Source organism: Protopterus annectens, chromosome 12.part0 (assembly GCF_019279795.1).
Source record: "Protopterus annectens isolate FY-2018-M chromosome 12.part0, PAN1.0, whole genome shotgun sequence".
NCBI lineage: Eukaryota > Metazoa > Chordata > Ceratodontiformes > Protopteridae > Protopterus > Protopterus annectens.
In genome coordinates this window covers 103,006,091-103,028,887 of record NC_056746.1, presented here as the reverse complement: position 1 = coordinate 103,028,887, position 22,797 = coordinate 103,006,091, and the positions used below count along the sequence as shown (strand labels likewise).

The 22,797-nt window shown below is 43.9% G+C and overlaps 1 protein-coding gene across 1 annotated transcript in view; it reads right to left on the bottom strand.

Moving 5' to 3' along the window:
* LOC122816138 (kinesin-like protein KIF19) overlaps positions 1 to 22,797 on the bottom strand; it is a 937,234-nt gene that overhangs the window by 88,126 nt on the left and 826,311 nt on the right. Inside the window, exon 13 of the mRNA XM_044088894.1 lies at positions 15,338 to 15,536. Within this exon, the coding sequence (XP_043944829.1) occupies positions 15,338 to 15,536 (199 nt within the window). The remainder of the gene's footprint in view (positions 1 to 15,337; positions 15,537 to 22,797) is intronic.

The window sequence follows — 22,797 nt, the reverse complement described above, 5'->3', positions numbered from 1 at the left end:
CAAAGAGATAAAGGGACCTGACTCAGGATGGAGGGAAGCAGATACACAGAACCTGGCTTGCTGGAAAAGGAGGTTTCTAAGTAGTAGGAGTCAGAGTAGACTTGGCAGTCGGAGACCTTCTAGAATCCATCTTACCTTTGAGAGGAAAGGGAGACTGTCTACAAACAAAAGCAGGCTTGGAGAGAGAATTCCTCTGACATTTAGAATATGAGAAACAAAAATATGCTTCAATTCCTGCAAAGCCTTGCCCTTGTCTTGCAGTGACATAAAAAGCTAAGCAGCAGCAGAACCAAAGAGATTTTTGATTATCAAAGGGAGACTTGAACAATTTAGCCTTAATATCACCAGGCAAAGGTTGTAGATAAAGCCAGGAATACTGCCTTAACACAAAACCAAAGGCAGCAGTGCTAGAAGAAGCACCAGCTGCATCATAACTACATTTAATAGAATGGCGAGCCACTTGGGAAGAACAGCCTAACAAAGAGAGGGCTGAAACCTCTTCAGAATCAGGAAGGTCAGATATAGCCTGACAGACCTGAGAAAGAAGAAATAGTGCATACTTGGTTGTATGGGTCTGATAATTAATAGCCTGAAAGGCCAGGGTAGAAGCTGTATACAACTTTTTGCATACCCATTCCATGTCCCTACTGTCCTTGTCAGAAGGAAGCAATGTAGTAGAAGGCAGGAGCTTAAAAGGTTTGCCAGAAGAGACAGACAAAACAGAGGATTCAGCAGAGGGACATTTGTAGAGAAACTTACAGTTACTGAGCACTTTATAAAACCTGTCAGACTTTTTAGGGGCAGGAGTTTGAGAAACAGGAGCCTGACAAGGTGTCCAGCAGGGCAGCCAGGACCAGAGCGACCGCAGAAGGCTTAGGAGATTCCACCTGAAAGAGTTCATAACACCTCTTCTAGATGTCAGAAACCCATTTAAAGAATTCCATCATACAAGAGATAGTATCCCCAAAACAGAGTTCCTCAAAGGGAAAATGGAATCTTCCTCCTCAGAACCAAAGCCCCATGGAGAAGGAATATGAGAGGAGTAAGCCAAGGACTCTTTCCCAGAGTCCAATTCCTCATCAGAAGAGTTTTGCTCCCTAGGCTTAGTTAGTGGAGTAGAGGACCAAGGAAGGACAGCGACAGAAACTCCCTGGGGGATGCTTCAAGGCCATGAGTGCACTAAACAAATCCTGTGTAAAATCCTGTCGTTCATGCTGGGGATCTTTGGGAGCAGGGGAGATGTGTTTAGTTTTCTACTTTTTCTTTATCAGGAAGTTAGCCCTAAAGACCTTAGGAGGTTTGGACCCCCTGTTGACACTCAATCAATGTAGCGGGAATCTCCTGCAGAACAAGAATCTGCAGAACACGCCTCAGTTCCTCAGATATGATCAGCCAACTTTCCCCTCAACATCCACAATGGATGTCTGCAGAGTCAATGAGGATATGTGAGAAGCCAGATCCATGCCGGCCTCCAATGCAGTTGCAACAGAGGAATCTAACGAAACAACCAAACAATCTTCCGGGCTTTCACCAGCCTCAAGAGAGATGTCTGGGGGAGTTGGTGCAGCAGCGAAATCTAATCTAACTTTTTTGGTCTTCTTCTTGGCAGATGGCTGACCTTTGGGAAGGGATGACTCCACTATAGCACCTTGCATCAACAACTTAAGACGCTGGTTCTCCAGGTAGATAGACAAGGAGGGTCTTAGGAACAAACACTTCACAAACTGAGCACTCGGTATAATCGTGAGAAGCACCCAAGCAAAAGAGACACTGCTTGTGACGGTCTTTATGGGGAATCTGTCTTCCACACTGACATTTTCTCTTTCCAGATGACATGTAAACTTGTAAACCAAAAGAAAAAAAAGGATAAGAAGAAAACCCCAACAGGGCACTTATCTGAAAATGACTTGGAAACCAGCACAAATGAAGGAGAGCTCAGACCAACAATCAAAGATGGCATTCGGACTGACGGCAAAGAAGTTCTCAGGTATGTATGTCCATATGTCACCTTTATGCCCTGACAGCATATGTGTGATGTATGACATCCTTGAAAACCTAAGGCTTTGGCATACTGGCCGGACATTGGGCTACCCTTGGAAGGGATCCCTTTAGTGAAGAATACTGTGACAGTGATATGGAAGGACATCTATTTTTCCTGTGAAAAAAAAGCTCTTTGAACTGAGGTGTCTAGCTGACATCCCAGGAGTACAGTCCTGTGTGAGGAAGTCAAAAAAAACTTCTGAATGTTCTCTTGGAATCCCAGCTTGTGCAAGAGATATCTCACCCAAGAGAGAGCGATTTATGACAATGAAAAATAAAAGACTCTGCAAAGATAAGCAAGTCATCTAAATACTGCAAAATGTGGATACCCTGTAGCCTGCAATGAGCTAGAACTGGAGCTAGATACTTTGTGAACACTGTTGGTGTAGTGGATAGTCCAAAAGGTAAGGCAGTGAATTGATAACGTGATCCAGACACATAAAACATTGAGAAATACCTGAAGTCTGGATGAGTATGGATAAGATGATACACATCTTTTAAGTCAAATTTTACCAGGTAACTTGAAAGAAGAAGACGCAACAGGTTGTAAAGTGACATCATGTTGAATTTGGGCACTATCACAAACAGGTTTGGGAAAGAAGAGGCCAGAACTAGTCTCTAGGTAAACTCCTTGCCACTTCTTCTTAAACGTCTTTTTACCTGAATTCTATTGAGACTGTTTATTCTGTTTTTTGTTGAAAATGGATGGGGAGAAAGAAAATCCCTTGGACAATTTGGAGGAGGCATGAAAAATCTTAAAAGATTCTCTGGATCAGCTTGCCCCTTCCATCACACCTTTCAATCATCTCTGCAGCAGAGAGGTCAAAAACTAATTCTATATCCAAGGGAGAATTTAAAATCTCATTTTTAACCTCATCTGGAGGATTATAAGAATGCAGCTAAGCAAATCTCCTTAAAACTGTACCAGTGACTATAGTCCTGGAAGAAGTATAAACAGCGTCATACTAACACTGCAAACAATGAGTAGTGACCTGTGGAATAGAAGAAATAAGAAGTTATGTACTCACCATAACGTTCCATCTGAGTAGGTATCTTCATTTGTCTGCAACCTTTGGAACCTTTGGGATACGGTTCCGATCTCGGATCCGAGCCGGCAACTTTTACCACAGCATAGATCCGAGCTCCTAGCTCCTCCCTTTACCCATAATCCCCTGCCAACCCTGACTGACCTCAGATCAAGTTTGCCCGATATAACTTTTAGTTATGTACTCACCATAACTTCAGATGTTTGGGATCCATCTCGCCTACATTCTGACTGATGGGTTACTGGCTGAGCTTACCATATCCCAGGATGCACCACTACCAGTCCCCCAGATCTAGTTTGTCAGATGAAACAAGATAAAACAGTAGAACTCAAAAGATGGATCCCAAACATCTGAAGTTACATTCTGACTGATGGGACAGAGCACCTGAATCCTGGGTGGCTCACTGGAAAACACTCCTGAGTACCATGGAACCAAATGAGATGCCACATCCAATTTGTAGTGTGAAAAGCTATAGAAGTAGCCATAGCTCTGGTAGAATGAGCCTTGATAGATGTTGTAAGTTGCTTATTCAAGAAGAATAAGCCTGAGTTATGCAATCTCTGATCCATTTTGAGATAGTAGCTTTGTGATGGTTTGGCCCAGTTTATTATCTGAGAAGGACACAAACAACTGGTCTGACTAATTGCCTGTGAACATCCAATTTATGAAGAGTGTATTCTGCTTCATTGGAGAATTTTGGGAAGAAACCGGTAGCTCTAGAGATTGTTGGAGGCAGAAACTAGAACAGACCTTGGGGGACAAAGGATGGATTAGCCTAAGTGATACTCTATCCTTGTGGAAAATCAAGTACGGTGGCTTAATAGACAGGGCTTGAAGCTCTGAAACTCTTGTAATTGCAACTAAGAAGGCAGTTTTCCAAGACAGATATTTTATGCAGGATGAAAAATGGGGGTCTTAATAGGCTTGCACCTTTAATGAAAGTTTTGCATAGTCTGCTGCTCATCAAAGGAGGATCCATGGATTCGTGGAATTTAGAGATAGCCGCTAGTTGGACTTTAATAGTTGAGACAGAAGATCCCTGATTAAACAGAGATGTTAAGAATTTCAAGACCTCTGGGACAGAAGCAGTGATAGGGTCTAAGCCCTGAGAGTTGCTCCAGATAGCAAACCTCTTCCACTTACTAAGGTACAATTTGTTAGTGGTGGATAAAATGTGAACAACTGTGGAGGAGCCAAGCTGTCAATTTCAAAGATTGAAGGGACTGATGACTGATGGATTAGCAAGTCCGAATTAGGTCTAAAGTCCACGGATCGTCCACTGCATGCTTCTTCAGGTAGGGAAACCATACCTGACGAGGCCAGTACAGGGCAATCAGTATCATTGAAGACCCCAGTTGAGAAGCTTTTTGAATAACTCTGGGAAGAAGCCCTGTTGGCCAAGGTTGTGCTAGAGCATCCATGGCTGGTACTCCCTGATGTGGGATCAAGGAGAAGAACCTTTGGCACTTGGTGTTTAGTGGAGTTGCAACCCCATCTCCTGAAAATTTGACTTTCGGGATGTGGGTCGCTACCAAGAAGCGGTTGGTAGCTACAGCCCATTCCCACACCTCATGGCCTCTCTGCAAATCTGGTCCCTCCTTGTTTGTTCAGATACCAAACCACCGACATGTTGTCTGTGTGGATGGCGATGATGCCCTGAGGAAGAAACTTGTGTAAGGCTTGTAGGGATAGAAGTACAGCCCTCATCTCCAACACGTTGATGTGAAGCCAGGAGCCCTGAACTAGCCTGCCCAGACAATGCCCCCACCCTATCTGGGAGGCATCTGTCGTCAGGGTAACCACTGGAGAGGGAGAACAAAGGGTTTTCCTTGATCCAAATTGGATGTCTGAAGCCACCAGCGAAGGTCCCTTTTGCATATTTCCATAATCATGATGTGAAATAATCACTACTTAACTCAGCTTCACTTGTTAGGATCTGGGGACTGGTAGTGGTGCATCCTGCATCCATTGTTACTGTCCCCTGGAGGGGGCTGATCTAAGACAGATCCTATAGGTCAGGGGGAAGGAGGGGGGGATGGTTGCAGACAAATGAAGATACCTACTCAGATGGGACGTTATGGTGAGTACATAACTTCTTAATCTGAAGTAGGAACTTCATTTGTCAGCAACCTTTGGGACAGAGTCCCCAGCTACCTGAATCCTGGGTGGCCTTTATGGAAGAATATTCCGGAGCACTGCAGAGCCAAAGGACGCCCTACCTCTGGAGACAACATCCAGTTTGTAATGGCTGATAAAGGTATGAGATGAGGCCCAAGTGGCTGCGGAACAAATATCATCTAAGGGAACCCTAGATTTAAAAGCCGCCGAAGTGGCGACAGCCCTAGTAGAATGAGCTTGGACTCCCTGAGGTGCAGGCCTTCCCGAACTCTGATACGCCAAGAGGATACAACTAGCTATCCACCGTGACAGTGTAACTTTAGAAATTGACTTGCCTAAACTTGTTTTGGCAAAGGAGACAAACAACTGGTCAGATTGCCTATGACCAGCAGTTCGATGAATATAAAAGTGTAATTGTCGGTGCACATCCAAGGAATGCAGTTTGTACTCTCCTTTGTTCTGGTAATTGGGGAAGAACATGGGAAGATTAATAGATTGATTAATATTAGCTTCCGAAGATACCTTAGGCAGAAAGGACGGATTGATCCTGAGGTAAACTCTATCCTGATGGAAGACTAAGTACGGTGGTTTAACACATAGAGCCTGAAGCTCAGAGACCCTTTTAGCTGAAGTAATGGCCACCAAGAAGGCCGTCTTCCAAGAGAGGTATTTAAGATCAACCTTAGCCGCTGGCTCGAAAAGGGGGCTTGTCAAGGCCTGAAGAACCAAAGATACATCCCATGGCCTCCCTGACAAAGCTTGGAAGTAATTAGAGGGCCCGATTCATGCCCTACATGATAATGTGAAATCGCTGCTAGTTGTACCTTGACTGTAGAACAGTTAGCCCCTTAATGAAAAAGGGTAGTTAGAAAATCCAAAACCGATGTAAGAGGCGCCGTGAAAGGATCTAAGTGATGGTGCTCTGCCCAAATGGAGAAACGTTTCCACTTACTTCGATAGACCCTTCTGGTGGAAGGTTTATGTGCTGCTACTAGGATGGCTTTGACTGGTGAGGATATTCCGGGAGTCCTCATCAGGAGTGGAACTGGAGCAACCAAGGAGTCAGCTTGAGGTTGACCAGGTTGGGGGCTGAAAGACCCAGAGGGTGAGTAATGAGATCCGGAAGGGGATCCAGAATCCAGGGTGGATGAATCAGATGAGACCACAGGTACGGGAACCACGTTTGACGAGGCCAGAATGAGGCAATGAGGATCATTTTGCTCCCCAGCTGACTGGCTTTTTGTAAGAGTTTTAGCATCATGGGCAATGGAGGGTAAGCGTAAAGGAGACCGGGAGGCCAAGCATGTACTAGAGAGTCTCTTGGGGACTCCCCCTGAGGGGGGATTAGAGCGAAGTAACTGTTGCATTTGGTATTTGAAGGAGAGGCAAAAAGATCGCAACAGGGTTGCCCCCATTGGGCAAATATTTGTTTCGCTACTAGAGGATTGAGAGACCATTCGTACGGGGTCAGAATCAAACGACTGAGCCTGTCTGCTAGGATGTTGGACCATCCCGGAATGTGCATTGCAATGAGAAAGCGGTTGGTGGATATCGCCCATTCCCACACTCTCATGGCCTTGTGACAAAGAGGATAAGACCTGGTTCCCCCCTGTTTGTTGATGTACCAGACAACAGATATGTTGTCCGTTTGTACTGCTATCGTCCCAATCGGAAGAAGGCTGTGAAGTGCCTGCAACGTCAAAAGCACCGCCCTCATCTCTAGGACATTGATATGCAAGGAGGTCTCTGTGTCGTTCCACGTGCCTTGGACCGTTCTGCCTGAATAGTGCCCCCCCCCACCCCAGGCGAGAGGCGTCCATTGTCACTGTGGCGACGGGGGAAGGCATCGAGAATGGTCGTCCCATGTGGAGACGCGGGGACTGGAGCCACCACATGACCCTCTGCAAGCCCTGCTTAGGGGAATAGGATGGGACAGGGGGTTGCGAGACAGGGACCATTGTACCTGGAGGGTCCACTGCAGGACCCTCATATGTAGACGGGCTAGGGGCAGCAGAAGAATAGCTGCTGCCATGGACCCTAGAGCCCTCAGGATCAATTCTGCCGGTGGAGCAGGAAGTCGGAGAATGGCCTGGACATGCAACCTCAGGTTCTGAAGTCGATCGGGAGTCAGGAAGGCAAGCATTATTCTGGAATCCAATCTCGTCCTTATGAAATCTATTACCTGTGTAGGGATCAGAGAGGATTTGGACATGTTGATAGTCAATCCTAGACATGGAGCAAGGTTGAGGAAATAATCCCTGCCTGAACAGAGCAGATGCCTTGTTGGGGCGATGAGGAGCCAGTCGTCGAGGTACGGAAAGACCTGAATTCCCTGAAGCCTCAGGTGGGCCGCTATAACCGCCAAGACTTTGGTGAACACCCTGGGGGCTGAGGTGAGACCGAAGGGAAGGGCCCTGAACTGAAAGTGACTGGCTCCCAGCCAGAAGCAGAGGAACCTCCTGGAGCGTCTGTCCACCAGAATGTGGTAGTACGCATCCTTGAGGTCTATCGAGCACATCCAGTCGTTCTCCCGTAACAGGGGGAGAATAGATTGTAGAGTGACCATTCAGAACTTTTCTTTGGGTGCTGCCAGGTTCAGGAGAGAGAGATCGAGAATGGATCTCAAGTCCCCCATCTTTTTTGGCACCAGAAAGAACCTGGAGTAAAACCCCGATCCAAACTGATCTGGGGGGACGGGTTGGATGGCTCTTTTTTGCAAAAGCTGCTGAATTTCTATAGCAGCCGCCTCCCTTTGATTGGGTGGTACGTCGGGGAGGCTTCTGGTTTTGGGGGTTACAATAAAGGGAATTAGCCTCTGGATATGATACGAAGCACCCAGCGATCTGTTGTCATGGACTCCCACATTGCTAGGTGCTTCAAAAGATGCCCCCCAACTGCCTCCAGAGTGGTGCAGCCAGGCAACCCCTCAGGGGTTCTGCATGGGCCTCTCAGAGAAAAGTTCTCTGGACCCAAAATTTCTGGGACCCCCTCTGCCTCTTGGGTGGCGTCCTCCCTGTCCTCCTCTGCCACGAGAGGACTGGTTGTCCAGAGCAGACTGGGACTGATGCGATTTTCGGAACCACATCTTCTTCTGACCCTTTTGGTTCTTGGAAAAGGACCTCTGGGGAGCAGAGAAGCGGACTCCGACAGCAGACAACGTCTTCCTGTCTTTCTCGCTCTGGACTAAAGTGTCGCGAACGGTTTTGCCAAACAGTGCAGAACCATCAAAGGGGGCATTCGCGAATTATGCCTTAAAGGGTTCCAAGAAGTCACAATGTCGGAGCCAGGCTTGGCGCCTAATTACCAGGCCGGCTCCGCCAGCTCTAGCTGCTCCTTCAGTGGCATGAGACAAGAGCTGCACAGAGGTGTTGGAAACTGAACGTAGAGTATACATTCGAGAGGAGTACAGCTGCTTGTCCCCTTCCAACATGGACTCTGGGGGGATGCAGAGTATTCTTTTATTAGATCTCACTGTATCCGGATGACGTGTGCCATATAGTTCAGCGCCCTCATGGAGAAGGTTGCTGAACTAAAGACCCGCTTCCCAAGGCGGTCCATCGCTCAAGACTCCTTACTCGGCGGGTGGACCGCAGAGCTCTCCTGAGCCAACTCTCTCTTGGTGGCCGCCGCCACCAACATGACATCCACAGGGGGACCTCTGCTCCAGTGGGTTCTTTCAGCAGGGGGACTCAGGATTCTATCTGGGCACTTGGGGACTGGCTCTACAGTGTCCGGCTCCTTCCAAGCCCTGGTGGAAATAAGGTCCACCAGGAGGTCAGGGGGAGGGGACACCCAAGAGGTAGATGGCCCTGCTTCGAACACCTCTAGGAATACGGACTCATCGGAGGAAGCCTTGGGGGCAGACCACCCTCCCCTAATCCTAAGCATTTCCATGATGTCTCCAAAGGAGACATCCTCGGGGGGGGGGTGACCTTGGGGAGCCTTCCCCTTCATCTAAGTCCATATCTTCCGTAAGGGACTCGGGGGGAGTCCACATATCTCCTCTTACACTTGGCTTTGTGAGGGACCTCCTCGGGGGGGCTGTCTGAGGAAGACTCACCAGCAATATCACGTTCCAAAGGAACACCCAGAGACGCTTAAGCAGGCTGCCCCGAAGGCCGGGTGATGGGAGCCCGGACCAGCTGAGAGGGAGTGCAGGGGGGAGCCAAAGCCAGGACCAGAGGTACGGATGCACTCAACAGTGCCCTCTCCACCACCACGAAAGCCAAGGGGGAGTCACTCTCGATAGGCTCCGAGAGTTGACTCCCACTCGGATCCGAAGCGGGGACCGGATCCGGGGCCGAGACCCTCGGATCCGAAGGACCAGTGTGCTCCGACCGGGACGGAGCTGAAGTCACACAAAGTCCCTCGGATCCGAAGTTCAACCCACGGCTCCGAGAGGTCGGATCCGACAAGCTCAAGGGACCAGTCGGAGCCGAAGTAACTAATACTATCGGCTCCGACCCACCCCCGGATCCGACGCGGCTCGGCTCCGAATGCTCCGAACCCGGGAAGCAGGACGGAGAAGGAGCAATTGGAGCAAAAAAATGGGGTCAAGCTCCCCCCCAGAGGGGGGGGAGGCAAGAGCACTCCCATCTGCAGCTGGCCCTGGATGAACCTCCTCATCATCTGGTCCATGTCTGCATCTGACATACTGAAGGTGGACCTAGATGAGCCCACCGAGGCACACCTAGAGTGTCGCCTCGATGACCTCGACGGGGACCGGGTCCCCTCCTCCCCGGGTCCTGGTGAAAAACAAGGGGACCGGAGCCGAGGAGGAGGTGATCCAGAAGCTCTGGATGGAGAAGCCCGCTTGGCGGGCGGGGCCGAGGAAGAGTCCTCGGCCCGCCGCTTATGGTGCTTCTCCTTCCGTTTGGTTTTTCCGGCCTCCCTCTCCTCCGGAGCTGAAACGGAAGGTTGAGTCCCAACCGGAGGGAGGGAGACAGGGGTGGCTACCACAGAGGGCTGGGTAGCGGCCACAGAAGTACCGGAGGCCGGAGCCGAGTCCGGGGGCAAAAGGCCCGCCAGGATCAGCTTCGACCTCTGGTTCTTAAGTGCCCTGGGGATGAACGCTATGCAAATCGCGCATCCTGAAGAGAGTTGTTCAACCCCAAGGCACCTAACACACCGGGCGTGGCCATCTACCAGTGAAAGCTTATGGCCACACTCGGTGCATTTTGAAAAGATGGCTTTAGGGGCCTCCGACATGGTGTACAGAAAACACACTCACTAGGCCCCTACACACACCACAAACACACACTACGAACCAGCGAGGGCAGGGAGGAAAATTTAAACACAAAAGATATAAAAATAGGGAACCTGAACACTCGTACACACTCACACAAGAGAAAGGAAGAAAAAAAGCAAAGTTTTTCTCACAAAGTTCACTCAACTATCAGGAGCTCGAAATCCAGCTTGTAGCTTGAAGCGTGGCAAACTAGATCTGAGGTCAGTCAGGGTTGGAAGGGGATTATGGGTAAAGGGAGGAGCTAGGAGCTCGGATCTATGCTGTGGTAAAAGTTGCCGGCTCGGATCCGAGATCGGATCTGTATCCCAAAGTTTCCAAAGGTTGCTGACAAATGAAGTTCCTACTTCAGATCTTGTTATTTAGGGCAGATTCTTCTTCAGAAAAAAAAACTGTAGATAAAACATTCATAGGTTCATAGGTTCATACTAGGCTATCTGCCCAAGGGCATTTATAAGCCTAGCCCATAGTTATGTGGCTTTCGCCACCCCTTTAGTTTGAATAAAAACTATGCCTATCATTTTTCTGTGCCTCTGTCAAGCAGTGACACTGAAGTAATCCCTGGGGTATATCTGCGATCTCCCATCCATTGGTCAAGATTCCTCTTGAACAAGGCCAGCGAGGTGCTCTGCCTCACATGTACCGGGATTTTGTTCCACAGCATAGGGAGTCTCTGGGTGATGAATCTGTCCCTCCAGCACGTTCTATTTATAACCGTGTCAAGGTTTAAGTCTCCGCTCTTGTGGTTCTGAGGATCTAGATTTTTGAGGTGAAGCATATTCATCAAATCTGGGTTTGACATGGCCTTATATGTCAGGCACAGGTCACCTCTGAGCAAGCGGTATGAGACTGAATAGAGCTGGAGTTCTTTCAGTCGGGCAGCATAAGACATATTTTTGAGACCCTTTATCCTTTTGGTGAGGAACTTTTGGGGCCTTTCAAGCTGCAGCAGGTGTCTGGTCAGATACATTCCGAACAGGGCATTGTACTCAATCATAGGTCTAATGAGTGATGAGTACAGGGGACGATGACCTCCCTTGATCTAGATGAATCCCTTCATGATCAGGTGGGCGATATAGAAGGTTTTCCTAACTACTTTAGCAACATGAGTGTCAAACGAAGGCTACTGTCAACTTGGGTCCCCAGATCCCTGATGACTTTTCTGTGCTCAGTGGATTGCCACCTATATGGTAGCTAGGGGTAACCTTGTTTTTCCCAAAGGGTATGACTATGCATTTTTTTGGCGTTTAACTTCAGGCCATGGCTCTGGCACCAGTTATCCGTTTCTGTGAGGCCCTTCTGGAGGATATCTGTGTCAGATGTGTTTTCGACTATGGCACCCAGTTTGCAGTCATCTGCAAACTTTGTCAGCCATAACCCTCCTGTGTTTGCTTGTACTTCAGAAAAGTAGATGCCGAACAAGAGTGGACCCAGGACTGAGCCCTGTGGGACACCACTTGTGACAGGCTTTGAGTCTGACATGGCTCCAGCAACTCTGACCCTGTGGGTTCTGTCACTTAGCCAGTTTGCAACCCATCTTGTGATGTATGGGTTTACATTCAAGCTGATGAGTTTTTCGATGATACCTGAGTGGGGTATTGTGTCGAAGGCCTTTGCCAGGTCGAGGTAGGCTGTATGGACTGCCTTTCCCTCATCAATTCCTCATACTTTCACAATATTTCAGAATAACCTTTAATGTATAAGCCTAATAATTTAAAATTCTGAAATTCAAAGTTGCAGAAGTAAACATTTTTCTCCCATACCTATCAATAATTTTCCCATCTTTATTAGAAAGAGCAGAATTGGAATTATCCAAGTGCTTAGCAGAGGAGGAGTCAACTAAGTCTACAGCTGCTGAGCCAGGCTTGGGAATAGTGTCTAAACATTTAAAGGACTGATGAACTTTATAAATCCTATCAACCTTTTTAGGCACAGCTGGCTGACTATCAGAAAAATTGTAGACAGTATGACAGACACCCTCTAAAGCAGAAATGACAGGAGGAATAGGTGTAGGTTCTGGAAAATCCTTCTGTAACAACCCATAGCATTTTGTAAGGGACTAAGAAACCTCACTGTTTTCCCTTTAAAAACACTGGGACATTCTAACAATAGTCACAGAGAAAGTGAAACCACCACAGGGAAAATCAGAAACAGAGCTCTCCTCCGAGTCTGAATCAGAAATCTAAGGACAAAACCCTGAATCTGTTCCTGCATTTTCCTGTTCAGATTCATAATCTTGAATTTACTTAGGAAAGGAGGCATCCCTCTTTCTTTTACCTGAAACTAATCTATAAGGAGGAGGGAGGAGATACATGTTTGGCTTTCTGTTTCATTTTGACAGGAAAAATGGGGCCAACCGGGTTACTAATGGCAGCCGCTGCTGCCCCAGAGACAGGCAGAGCATTCTGACACAACACTGAAACCTTCTCTGTTCCCTCTCTCAGGACTGACAACAGTGGTTTTCCTTTGCCCACTGAGTGGACCCCAACAGCCACAAAGGACATGGCTAACCCCTGGTCTGTAGTGACTGTAGGTGCTACACCAGAGGGATCCGGGGTAAAAGATGAGTAGTCAGAAGTACAACAAATGGCCATAGCAGAGACACTCACCTGCAGCTAAGGCAAATTGCTAGCCTGCTGTGGTTACAAAGGCTGTTTGCTTAACTTTTTCTTTTTGTGGCTGGAAGAAGGACTGACCACTGGACTGACAATCTGTTCCATGGCCAAGCCAAAAATGGTGCCTCTATTCTAGGAAAACAAGCAACAGTGCCAATAAAACTACCAGTCCACAAAAGTTACTTTTTGACAGAAAAAAACACACTAAAAAGCACTTTCAAACACAAATTCCACAACATTAAAATGAACACAGTTTCTGCACGGAAAATGGTTTACTCTTATATAACACTACTTTTAAACTGACAGAAACGAGTGCTTCATTTAAAGGTATGTTACAGTCTCAAGGCAATCCATTAAAGCACAACACTGCTAGCTTTAAAATAACTTTCCTGAAGAAGAAAGCAATAAAACATCATTGAAAAACAAGAAGAGGAAGGCTCTTTTCTATCAAAGTGAATTTATCTGCCCATAAAGAAAGTATAAGCCAACCGTTGATCATCAAACACCTTAGAGGAGTGTACTCTTCAGCAGCAGTAAAGCTCTGAAGGGCTTCAAACCCAAACTTTTTAGTCATCCCAGTTCAAACTGCTAGACAGTTTAGGTGCATGGGTGAAGCGTTGGAAGCTGCCCAGCTGTTATATCTTGGCAGGATATAACCCTATAGCTAAGGCTACAGCAGCAGTGACCAGTATGAAGAATATTGCCTGGATCCAATGCCACCAGATCTGTGGGTCAGACTAGTAATGGAGAAATCAGAAGAGGGATGGTAGGGGCAGATCCTAGCACTCCCAGAGAGAAAGGGACAGGGCAGACACCATCTAAATCTGGGTCTTCAAAAACGTATGCACCACGCTATCCACAACTGTTTCAGACAACCTCCTCAATGACCATACTACCTGAACAAGGAAGCCACTGAAGGTGGCCTAGAGGGCCTATGGAATGATCTCTCTTGAAGAAAAGGAGATCAGACTTGAGGGCTGATGGGCACTGTGGAGAACATGACTTCAAAACTCAAAGGTGGCATTGAAGACCACATCTAAATCAGCTCCAAGAGGGGAGCAGGACCTGAATGCCTAGGGAGCTTTGGGGTCAGACCCGAAGGTCCTGAAGGATCAGGAGATGTCTTTCTAGTTTCCTTTCCGCAAGGTCTGTCCTTTTCCTTTTCTTTATCCTTCTCTTTGTCGTTCTGTTTTCCTGCTCCTTAGTCTTGTCGCCCATAACTTTTTCTCCAGACTTTTTACTAGAGGGAGAGCCCAAGAGGGAGGAGGCCAATTCCCCTCACTGTGACTGGGAGAAGACATTTTAACAGTAGCTTCATCTGGTGGTCAAAGACGGCCCTAGGCCCAGATGCTGACAGTCTTCATCCAAATGAGATGTCCCAGGCAGTACCGACCCATGAAGTGTAGATCCTGTGGGGGAATTTTGTGACATCATATAAAGCATTTCTTAAAACCTGAAGCCTTGTTGGACATTTTGGGGCATGCAGTCAACAACACAAGAAGCCTAAATAACTGAACGTACTAACAACACAGCAGTGTGCAGTCAAAAAAACAGTATAACGCTGAAAAGAATCACTACTGTAAACAGAAGAATAAAGTATCTAACCCAAGACTTTTTTTTAATCAGGGAATAAAGAGATAGTCAGAAAAAATGCAAAAGGCAAAAATATTACAAACACTAGGAAGAACTACACTGAAAAGTGAGCACAGGAACCACTACTGAAATCCTATCACAAGAAAAATGCTATCTGTAACAAGGAAAAAGATAAAAAATCACTTATCTGAAAAACCCAAAGTGTCAAAGCTCTGAGTACTGGGATGTCTGAAACTCACAAGCAGCAAACAAGATCTGGGAAACTCTGGCTGTGGAGGAGAGTTATTGATACAGGGGAGGAGCAAGAGCCTTGGAACCAAGAGTCTAAAAATTTACCGGCTTTGGAACTGGTTGAATCTGATATACCCCAACAGTTGAGGCAGATGGAAAAGATAACAGTGGATCAGAAAGGTTGAAAGGTGAAAATAAAATCTTCACATCTTTAAGACATGGAACTTTTTACTAGTGTCACTGGAAAAAGAAGTTACAAATCGCATGGAAATGAGTTATTCTCAAATCCTTTTCATTTTGACCTCTGCAACACTTTATTGTTGAGATCTTCACTGAGGAGAGGAAGAGGATGACATGGAAACGGAATGAGAAAGTGACAGAATATACATTAAAGCCACAAGATAGGAGTCTAGAAATGTAAAAAGAAAAATAAATAATGCAAGTTTTACCTTTAGTGATGCTGTTTTCTGTTGCTCTGCAAGCAGCATGGAAATCTCTTCTTTGGCAATCTTCACTTCCTGTGGCTCTGTTGTGTCAAACTCTTCAAAGCTATTTTCTTCATCTGTCATGTTATCTTTCCTTCCCCTCTTCTCACTGTACATCTCCTCCCGCCACTTGTGAGCTCGCTGTGCTTTCTCCCTCTCCCAGCTAAAGGTGCAAGTAAAAATGTGCAATAAGTTGCACTTGATAAAGTATTCTTTTCCCAAGAAAATATGTATGATTTTACAAACTGAGCAGCAAAACAAATATAAAATGAAGTGATTATACTTATCAAATTATTATAAGATCCACTTTTAAGTCAACAAAGTCTTACCTGCCAAGGGCACACTGGACAAATCAAACACATCAATCAAAGCACCCACTGGAACTACAAGTGAAACAAATTTAAAAAGGGTTTTTCCTTTGCACCCCATGTGGTAGACTTCATGGCCATACCCCTTACTTAAATGTACTAACCCCATGGTCATACAACGAAGTAAAAATTATAAAATTGATTCCACAACTAATAAATAAACATAAAATCATTCTAGATATAAATCCGACAAATTTGACTTGCCCAGTTTATATTCCTGTTAACATTCACCAAATAGCAGATTTCCCAATGATTATACAGACTACTGCAGCCAGAGTTACTTTCAGAGCTAGTAAATATCAAATGGTATCCCAGGATGCAGAGATGATCACCTTGCTAGGATTCAAGGCTAGGACCATTATAATATCAAAATACATGTACACCATTATAAAAGTGAGGTGAGAGTCAGCATTTCTCACAAAAGCACTGTTCTACTGCTTGTCGAGTCAACATCTCTCACCATAAAAAATGCTCTTAAATATGGCACATCAACAGCTCATAGAAGTTATATTTTAGTTCTGTCAAGTCAGCACTGCATACCATAACAACACTCAGATCTGGAAGTCTGCATTACACTCAGTCATACATCTCTATGGTGAATCTCTCACAACAGAACAATGATGTGTGTGTTAAGTCTCCATCTCACATCACAGCGATACTGTCATTAGCTGTGGCATCAGACACGACAGTATTCCCATTTGTGATTTGTCAGTGTAGTGCACCTGACATGAATATGTACTGTTAGTATACTGCACCATAAAAATGACAAGTGAGTAACAAACGTCATGCACCACAGAGCACAGGTGTGTGTACCTAACATATCCACAAGGCTTTGCAGTAGGTACAGCAGTAACAGATTTAGCTTTTTCTATCAGCATTTACATAATGACAACAGTAACAGATTTAGCTTTTTCTATCAGCATTTACATAATGACAAAGTTCAGGAGTTTCATTTGCGTAAGCCATGCCCCTTTGTCCAACACTAATATTCCCACAATTAGATTTGCACGTTCAGTTGTCAAGCTTACAACCTATTAACCTTCAACAAGCTTGATTACTTTAACCCCATGTTAATAGTTTCTAATTTCTGTTTCCAAGATGGCTGCACATTGATTAACACCTTAATTTCATTTCTCCCAATATAAAAACAGAAACTCAGAAGAGACAGCCAGTAAACTCGTATTTTTGGGTAAATTTCGGTAGAGACAACCAGTAAACTTGTATTTTTGGGTAAATTTCAGTAACTGGCTAGTGAATTGCCCTGCCTGAATGCCAGCAAAACAGAAATTCAGAAAACCTGAAAGAAAATCAATCACAAAAGGTGAGGAAAAAACACTGAATGGGAAGAATTCTGCAGCTGTTCAGCAAAAAGCAGTGCAAGTCCCAGCTTTGGTACAAAACATGACTTCCAGTAACCTAGAGGAAAAAATAAGGCAAATGTACTCAGAGCTGATTAAAATAAACAAAAACACTGATGGAGTATATCAACTCAAACAAGAAAATGCTGGAAAAAATGGAAGAAGCTTATTCCTTAAACTTCCTTAAACTCTGCTAACCTCCCACCTTCCAAAACCCTAACATTAATCTCTCTTAATATACAAAGTATAACAAATAAAGTAAACTCTCTTCACTCCCTAATAACTCTGTATACCCTAGAAATTTTCACTCTCTCTCTGGAACATGGCTAAAAATACATACTGTATCTCTGACTCAGTAGCTCTACCCCCCAGGCTATAATATTTTCAAACTTGATCATCAGTCTAAAAAACGGGGAGGTGTAGCCATTCTATACTCAGAACAACTCTTACTTTTCCCTCTTCCCACACCCCTCCTAACTTTCACCCTGCTGAAATTCTTATAGCTAATTGTAAACTTAAAAAGCACAAAAATCTCGCTATAGCAGCCATCTACACCTGCCCCAGGAAATAACATTCCAGTCCTAGAGCAATTTCTTTCCTGGATCTCTGACATCACCTGTGAGACCATTATCCTAGGGGATGTCAATATTGACTGGACTACTGTCAATTCCACCTCTCCCCACAGCTGCATAAACCTCTATGACTTCTCTCAACTGACCTCTTCTCCCACTTGATACAATAAAAGTACCAACACTGCCACTATTCTTGACTGGATTCTCGCTTCCAACCCAAACATCTATCACAACCCCTGTACTCTTCCTGATTCCCTCAGTGACCATCTTCCCATTCTTGTTCATAGACATTCATCCCAACTACAGAGAACTCACCATTTTAAAGACTGGCGCAAACTCTTCAATTTCAATCCCACTTCCTTCAGCAATATACATTCATCTATCAACTGGTCCTTCTTATACAACCTTCCTCTTGATGATGCCATCTCCAAATTCAATGACATCTTCCTTAATAGTTTAAATTCTTTGGCCTCCACTAGAAAGATTAGACTACAATCTAATTTCTTCCCTTGGCTATCTCAACCCACACATAACCTTACAGAGAGATAGAGCCTGGAAGATCTGGAAAAAAACTAATCTTCAAACTTATAAAGAACACAGGAACCGCACCAAAATACAAATTGATATTGACAAAAGACAGTACTTTCAGAAACCACTAAATAATCCTCACTCCAACCCCAAATTATTTTGGAACAATATAAATAAGATACTTTACCCAGGTAAGCCTACTATACACAGTCCCTCTCCAAATAGCTCAGACCTTGATATTGCTACCCTTCTAAACATATTCTTCATCGACTCCATCAAAATTCTTATTAGAAACCAAAACATAAATCCTTCCACTACCGATCCCACACCCACTGCTCCCACCTCTCCCTTCTCTTTGAAACCTGCCCCCAATACTTATATCAGATCTCTTCTCTCTAAACTTAAACTATGTTCTGCTTCTGCTGACAACGTACCCCCTCAATTCCTCAAAATTTCTGCCAACGCCATTGCTTAACCCCTCTCAATACTTATCAACCAATCCATCCTTGAAAATACAGTACCCAACATCTGGAAGAAATTCAATGTTATCCTCCTCCATAAAGGAGGAAACTCCACAGACCCCTCCAACTATCGCCCCATTGCTATACTATCCCCCTTTCCAAAATAATGGAAACATGCATACATAATCAAATCATTGAACATCTCCTACAGGAAAATCCAACACCCACACAACATGGCTTTCGCCCCCACCATAGTACTGCTGCCACTCTCAAATCCTTTACTCAATTGCCAAAGCTTGCGATGAAAACAAAATAGTCTCTATTCTCTTCCTTGATTTATCCAAAGCTTTTGACAATGTCTCTCACAACCTGCTTCTATCCAAGCTCAAGAACCTTAATCTTTCTCAAACTACCATAGTCTGGTTTATCAGCTACTTCTCTGATAGAGTCCAATCTGTCAGATGGCAGTCAGCCTCCTCTCCTTTCCTTCCTATTCAAACCAGCATACCCCAAGGTTCTATATTAGGACCCCTCCTCTTTAACATCTTTACCAATAATCTACACAGAGCCTGTCCCCACTTCTCACTAATTCAGTACGCGGATGATCAGACGATAATCTCCCCCACCTCCTGTCTCTAACCCAAGGATCACTGCTGTCTGTTGAAAAACGGCTAATCAACAATGAACTCTTACTTAATCCTAAAAAAAAAACTACTTATTTTCCTCCCTAAATATCCACAGCATTGTAAAAACTCCTTCACAGTCAAATCTCTCAATAATACTACTTTTTCAGTTGAACCCTATACTAAACTCCTTGGCATTATTGATGACCAACTTAAGTTTGATATCTATATATTTCAGGCCATCAAAAACTAGGCCTACTTTACCAGAATAAAAATTACCTGACTAAGGACACTAAATGCTCTCTGGCACAAGCTTTTCTATTGCCATCTCTCTTTTATGCTGCTCCTATACTCACAAGTCTACAAACCAAACCTCATGACCAAGCTGGAATCCACCTACAATAAAATTGCTACATTTGCTGCAAACCTTCCTTACTACTCCCACCACTGTAATGCCCTAAAAGACCTTCAGTGGCCAGAAGCTCAAAAACAACTGTTACTTCCACAACTCTACCCTGCTCAATCTACTCTAATAAATCCCTCCCTCTGCCTTGCTCTCTCTCTACCCTTATCTCTCACTATACTCCCAAATGCTGCCTCTGCAGTGCTGACCAACATCTACTGGAAATCCATAAGCCTATGAAACAAATAGGTAAACTCTTAAATAGCCATTCTGTTGCCACCACCTGGAATAAACTTCCCCCGGATCTAGGAACAACCACTAACAGTTTTAGTTTCAAAAAATGTTAAAAGACTAAATGCTCAAAAAGTGGTCATGCCCCTGTCCCATTCCTACCTGACTTTCCCCACTTCTCCCTCTCCTCCTCCTCTATCTCTTTCTAAGCACCATATTACTTGTAAATTAAAACCCTGTTTCTTCTCCCTTTTAATGCAGGCAATCTTTCCCAGAATCAAAAACTATTCAATGCTTAATGTGGAATTCTTTTGCATGTTTTACTTGTGATTAACTGCAAATTGCTAACTGCACTCCTAATCTCTGTATATATGTAAATATTGTACAATTTGATTCTCTAAACTATGTACTGTTGTATACTCTGTGAGGTACTTGTTTATTTTTCACTACATATTTGTACTTGTTTTTGTATGTTTTTTGGAGCTTTTCTCCTTGGGCCTCTGCTGAAAAAGGGCTTCTTGCCCAGTCAGACTAACCTGGTTAACAAACGTCAAATAAATAAAATAAATAAAGCTTTACACAGATATTCATATGAGGTGATAAGACTGCAAAAATCAGAGGTCAAAATGAAGAAAAGGCTGGCTGAATATAAGACTGCTCAAGAAGAGATGTTTTAAAAAATAATAGAATTAGAGAACAGAGCACATAGAGAAAACCTGATATTTTCTACTGCACCAGAGAAGCTGGAAGAAACAGACTGTATTAATTTTATGAAAGCACAAATAAACAACTGGACTGCCATTCCATAGCAGGAGTTGTAAACTGAAAGGGTACATTATGTGTATGCTCCAAAGCTGGCAATGAGATGGCAACCTAGATCTTTAATAGTAAAGATCCATCCTATCAGCAGAAGGGGTTGATTCTGACAAAACTAGAGCAAAAGGACAAAGTACTAAAAGTGGGAGACAGCAGAGTGTTTGTGAAACATGATGACTCACTGTACACTAGACAGAAGAGGAGTAAATTTACTCCACTAATCAAGGAATGTCGAGAAGCAGGCATGGGATTCAAACTGCTGTACCCAGCTATCTTCAGAATATTCTTTCCTGGAAGCAAAAAATCATTTTTTTATGCAGAACATAATGAGAAGGAAATACAAAAGTTGTCCAACAAAAAGTGAGCTTTAAAACAGGAGATTCTGCTTCCTGTTCTTCTGGTAATAACTCCAAAAACGACAATAGTTGAGTTAAAAAAGCACCTTTATAGAAACAACAAAGCTTTCAGGTTATAAACCCTTTTTCAATGTATGACTGCGTCAGTGAAATCTTTTCCAATGTTTCAACAGAAAATACTTGAGAGACAGAAAAAAGCACAAGAGTTAACTAGAAGAACCCAGAGTACGTTGGAAATGAAGCAGAGACTGGATTTGTGAGACAGAGATAAACAGGAATAAAACCAACAACTCGGAAATTGACAAATAAATGTGGGACTACAAAGCATTAGTTATATTTGTGAAACATGATAGAACAAGAAAACCTGGAAATATTGGACTTTTTGACTTTGTTAAACTTGTAGGGGACTATAAAGCATATGTTCTACTTCATGTCAATAATGATTGGAGGAACTCTTAGGAGAGGAGAAGAGGAGAGAGAGAGTGAGTGTTAATTGTAAGTAAAACAAAATTTTGTTCTAACAGTAGCATTTTATAGTAAATGATAAAATCTTCATACTATAAAGTAAGGTTTTCTCAGTTATTTTCAAATGTAATGGGGATACTAAAGTAGCGAGGTGCCCCTGCTTTTTTTCCCTTCTTCTAGCTTTCTCCTTTGTTCAGTTTAGGAAATGCAGGCACTGCAACATAAAAAAATAAATAAAATAAAATAAAAGTATGGTCAAAAGAGCATGATACAAGAAAGACTGATGTGCTTTTTTCATTCTTGCATAGGGGAATAATGGGATTAAGGCCCTTGGCTTGATCTAGTAACAAGTTTTTAGAAAAAACAAATAAATAAAAAAGAAGATGGAATATGATAAAACTTTTCTAGTAAATACATATTTGTAGAAGCAACTCTGTACCTGGTTCTCATGTCTCCATGGAGACAATCTGATAAAGAGGAATAAAAACAGAATACCTTTTTTCAATGGCTGGGAGATGTTTTCTGAAAGCATTCAAGTGTTTTCCCAGTCTGCAAGAGTAATAATAAGACAAAACCAGACAGCACTTAGTAGAAGCACAGACTGTATATACCAACACAAACTGTACCATGCGTCTTAGCATTGATAGCCTTCCCTTTAAGTTAACCCAAATCTGTAAGTTTGGCTCTCAGTTTGGGACAATTATTCTTATTAGGAGGGTAAAATTTCAATATTTGAAGATGTACAGAGTTTTGTGTATTACTATTAAGTTAATGGGTTTTAGGGGTGTATTGGGAGTGTGTTCTTTTTTCCTTTTTTTGAGAGCGTTTAATAAAACAAAAAGTTTGTAATATGTGACATAGGCTCAAATGGATATGACAAGAAAGAACTGTATAAAAGCTCAACCTTACAAACATTAGTGTATGCATGTAATACACAAGCTGGTACTAGATACTTAAAAAGCTGTTAGACATACAAGGTGGAAATAACTTTTTAACATAATGGCATTTTCTGTATTGTATTATATATTATAGATGCTTATTGATTATCAGTACTCAAATGGCCATACTATCACACCAGATGTAAAACAGCCCACCGTTAACCATACTTATCAATATGGGTCCAACTCTAAGCCTTGCTCACTCTTTCAGCATGCAAACCCCAGGCACACAAGCTCTAGAGCCAAACAATATTACAAACTTTTAAACAAACTCCTGAAACTTATCACTAAGTATAGCCCTAGTC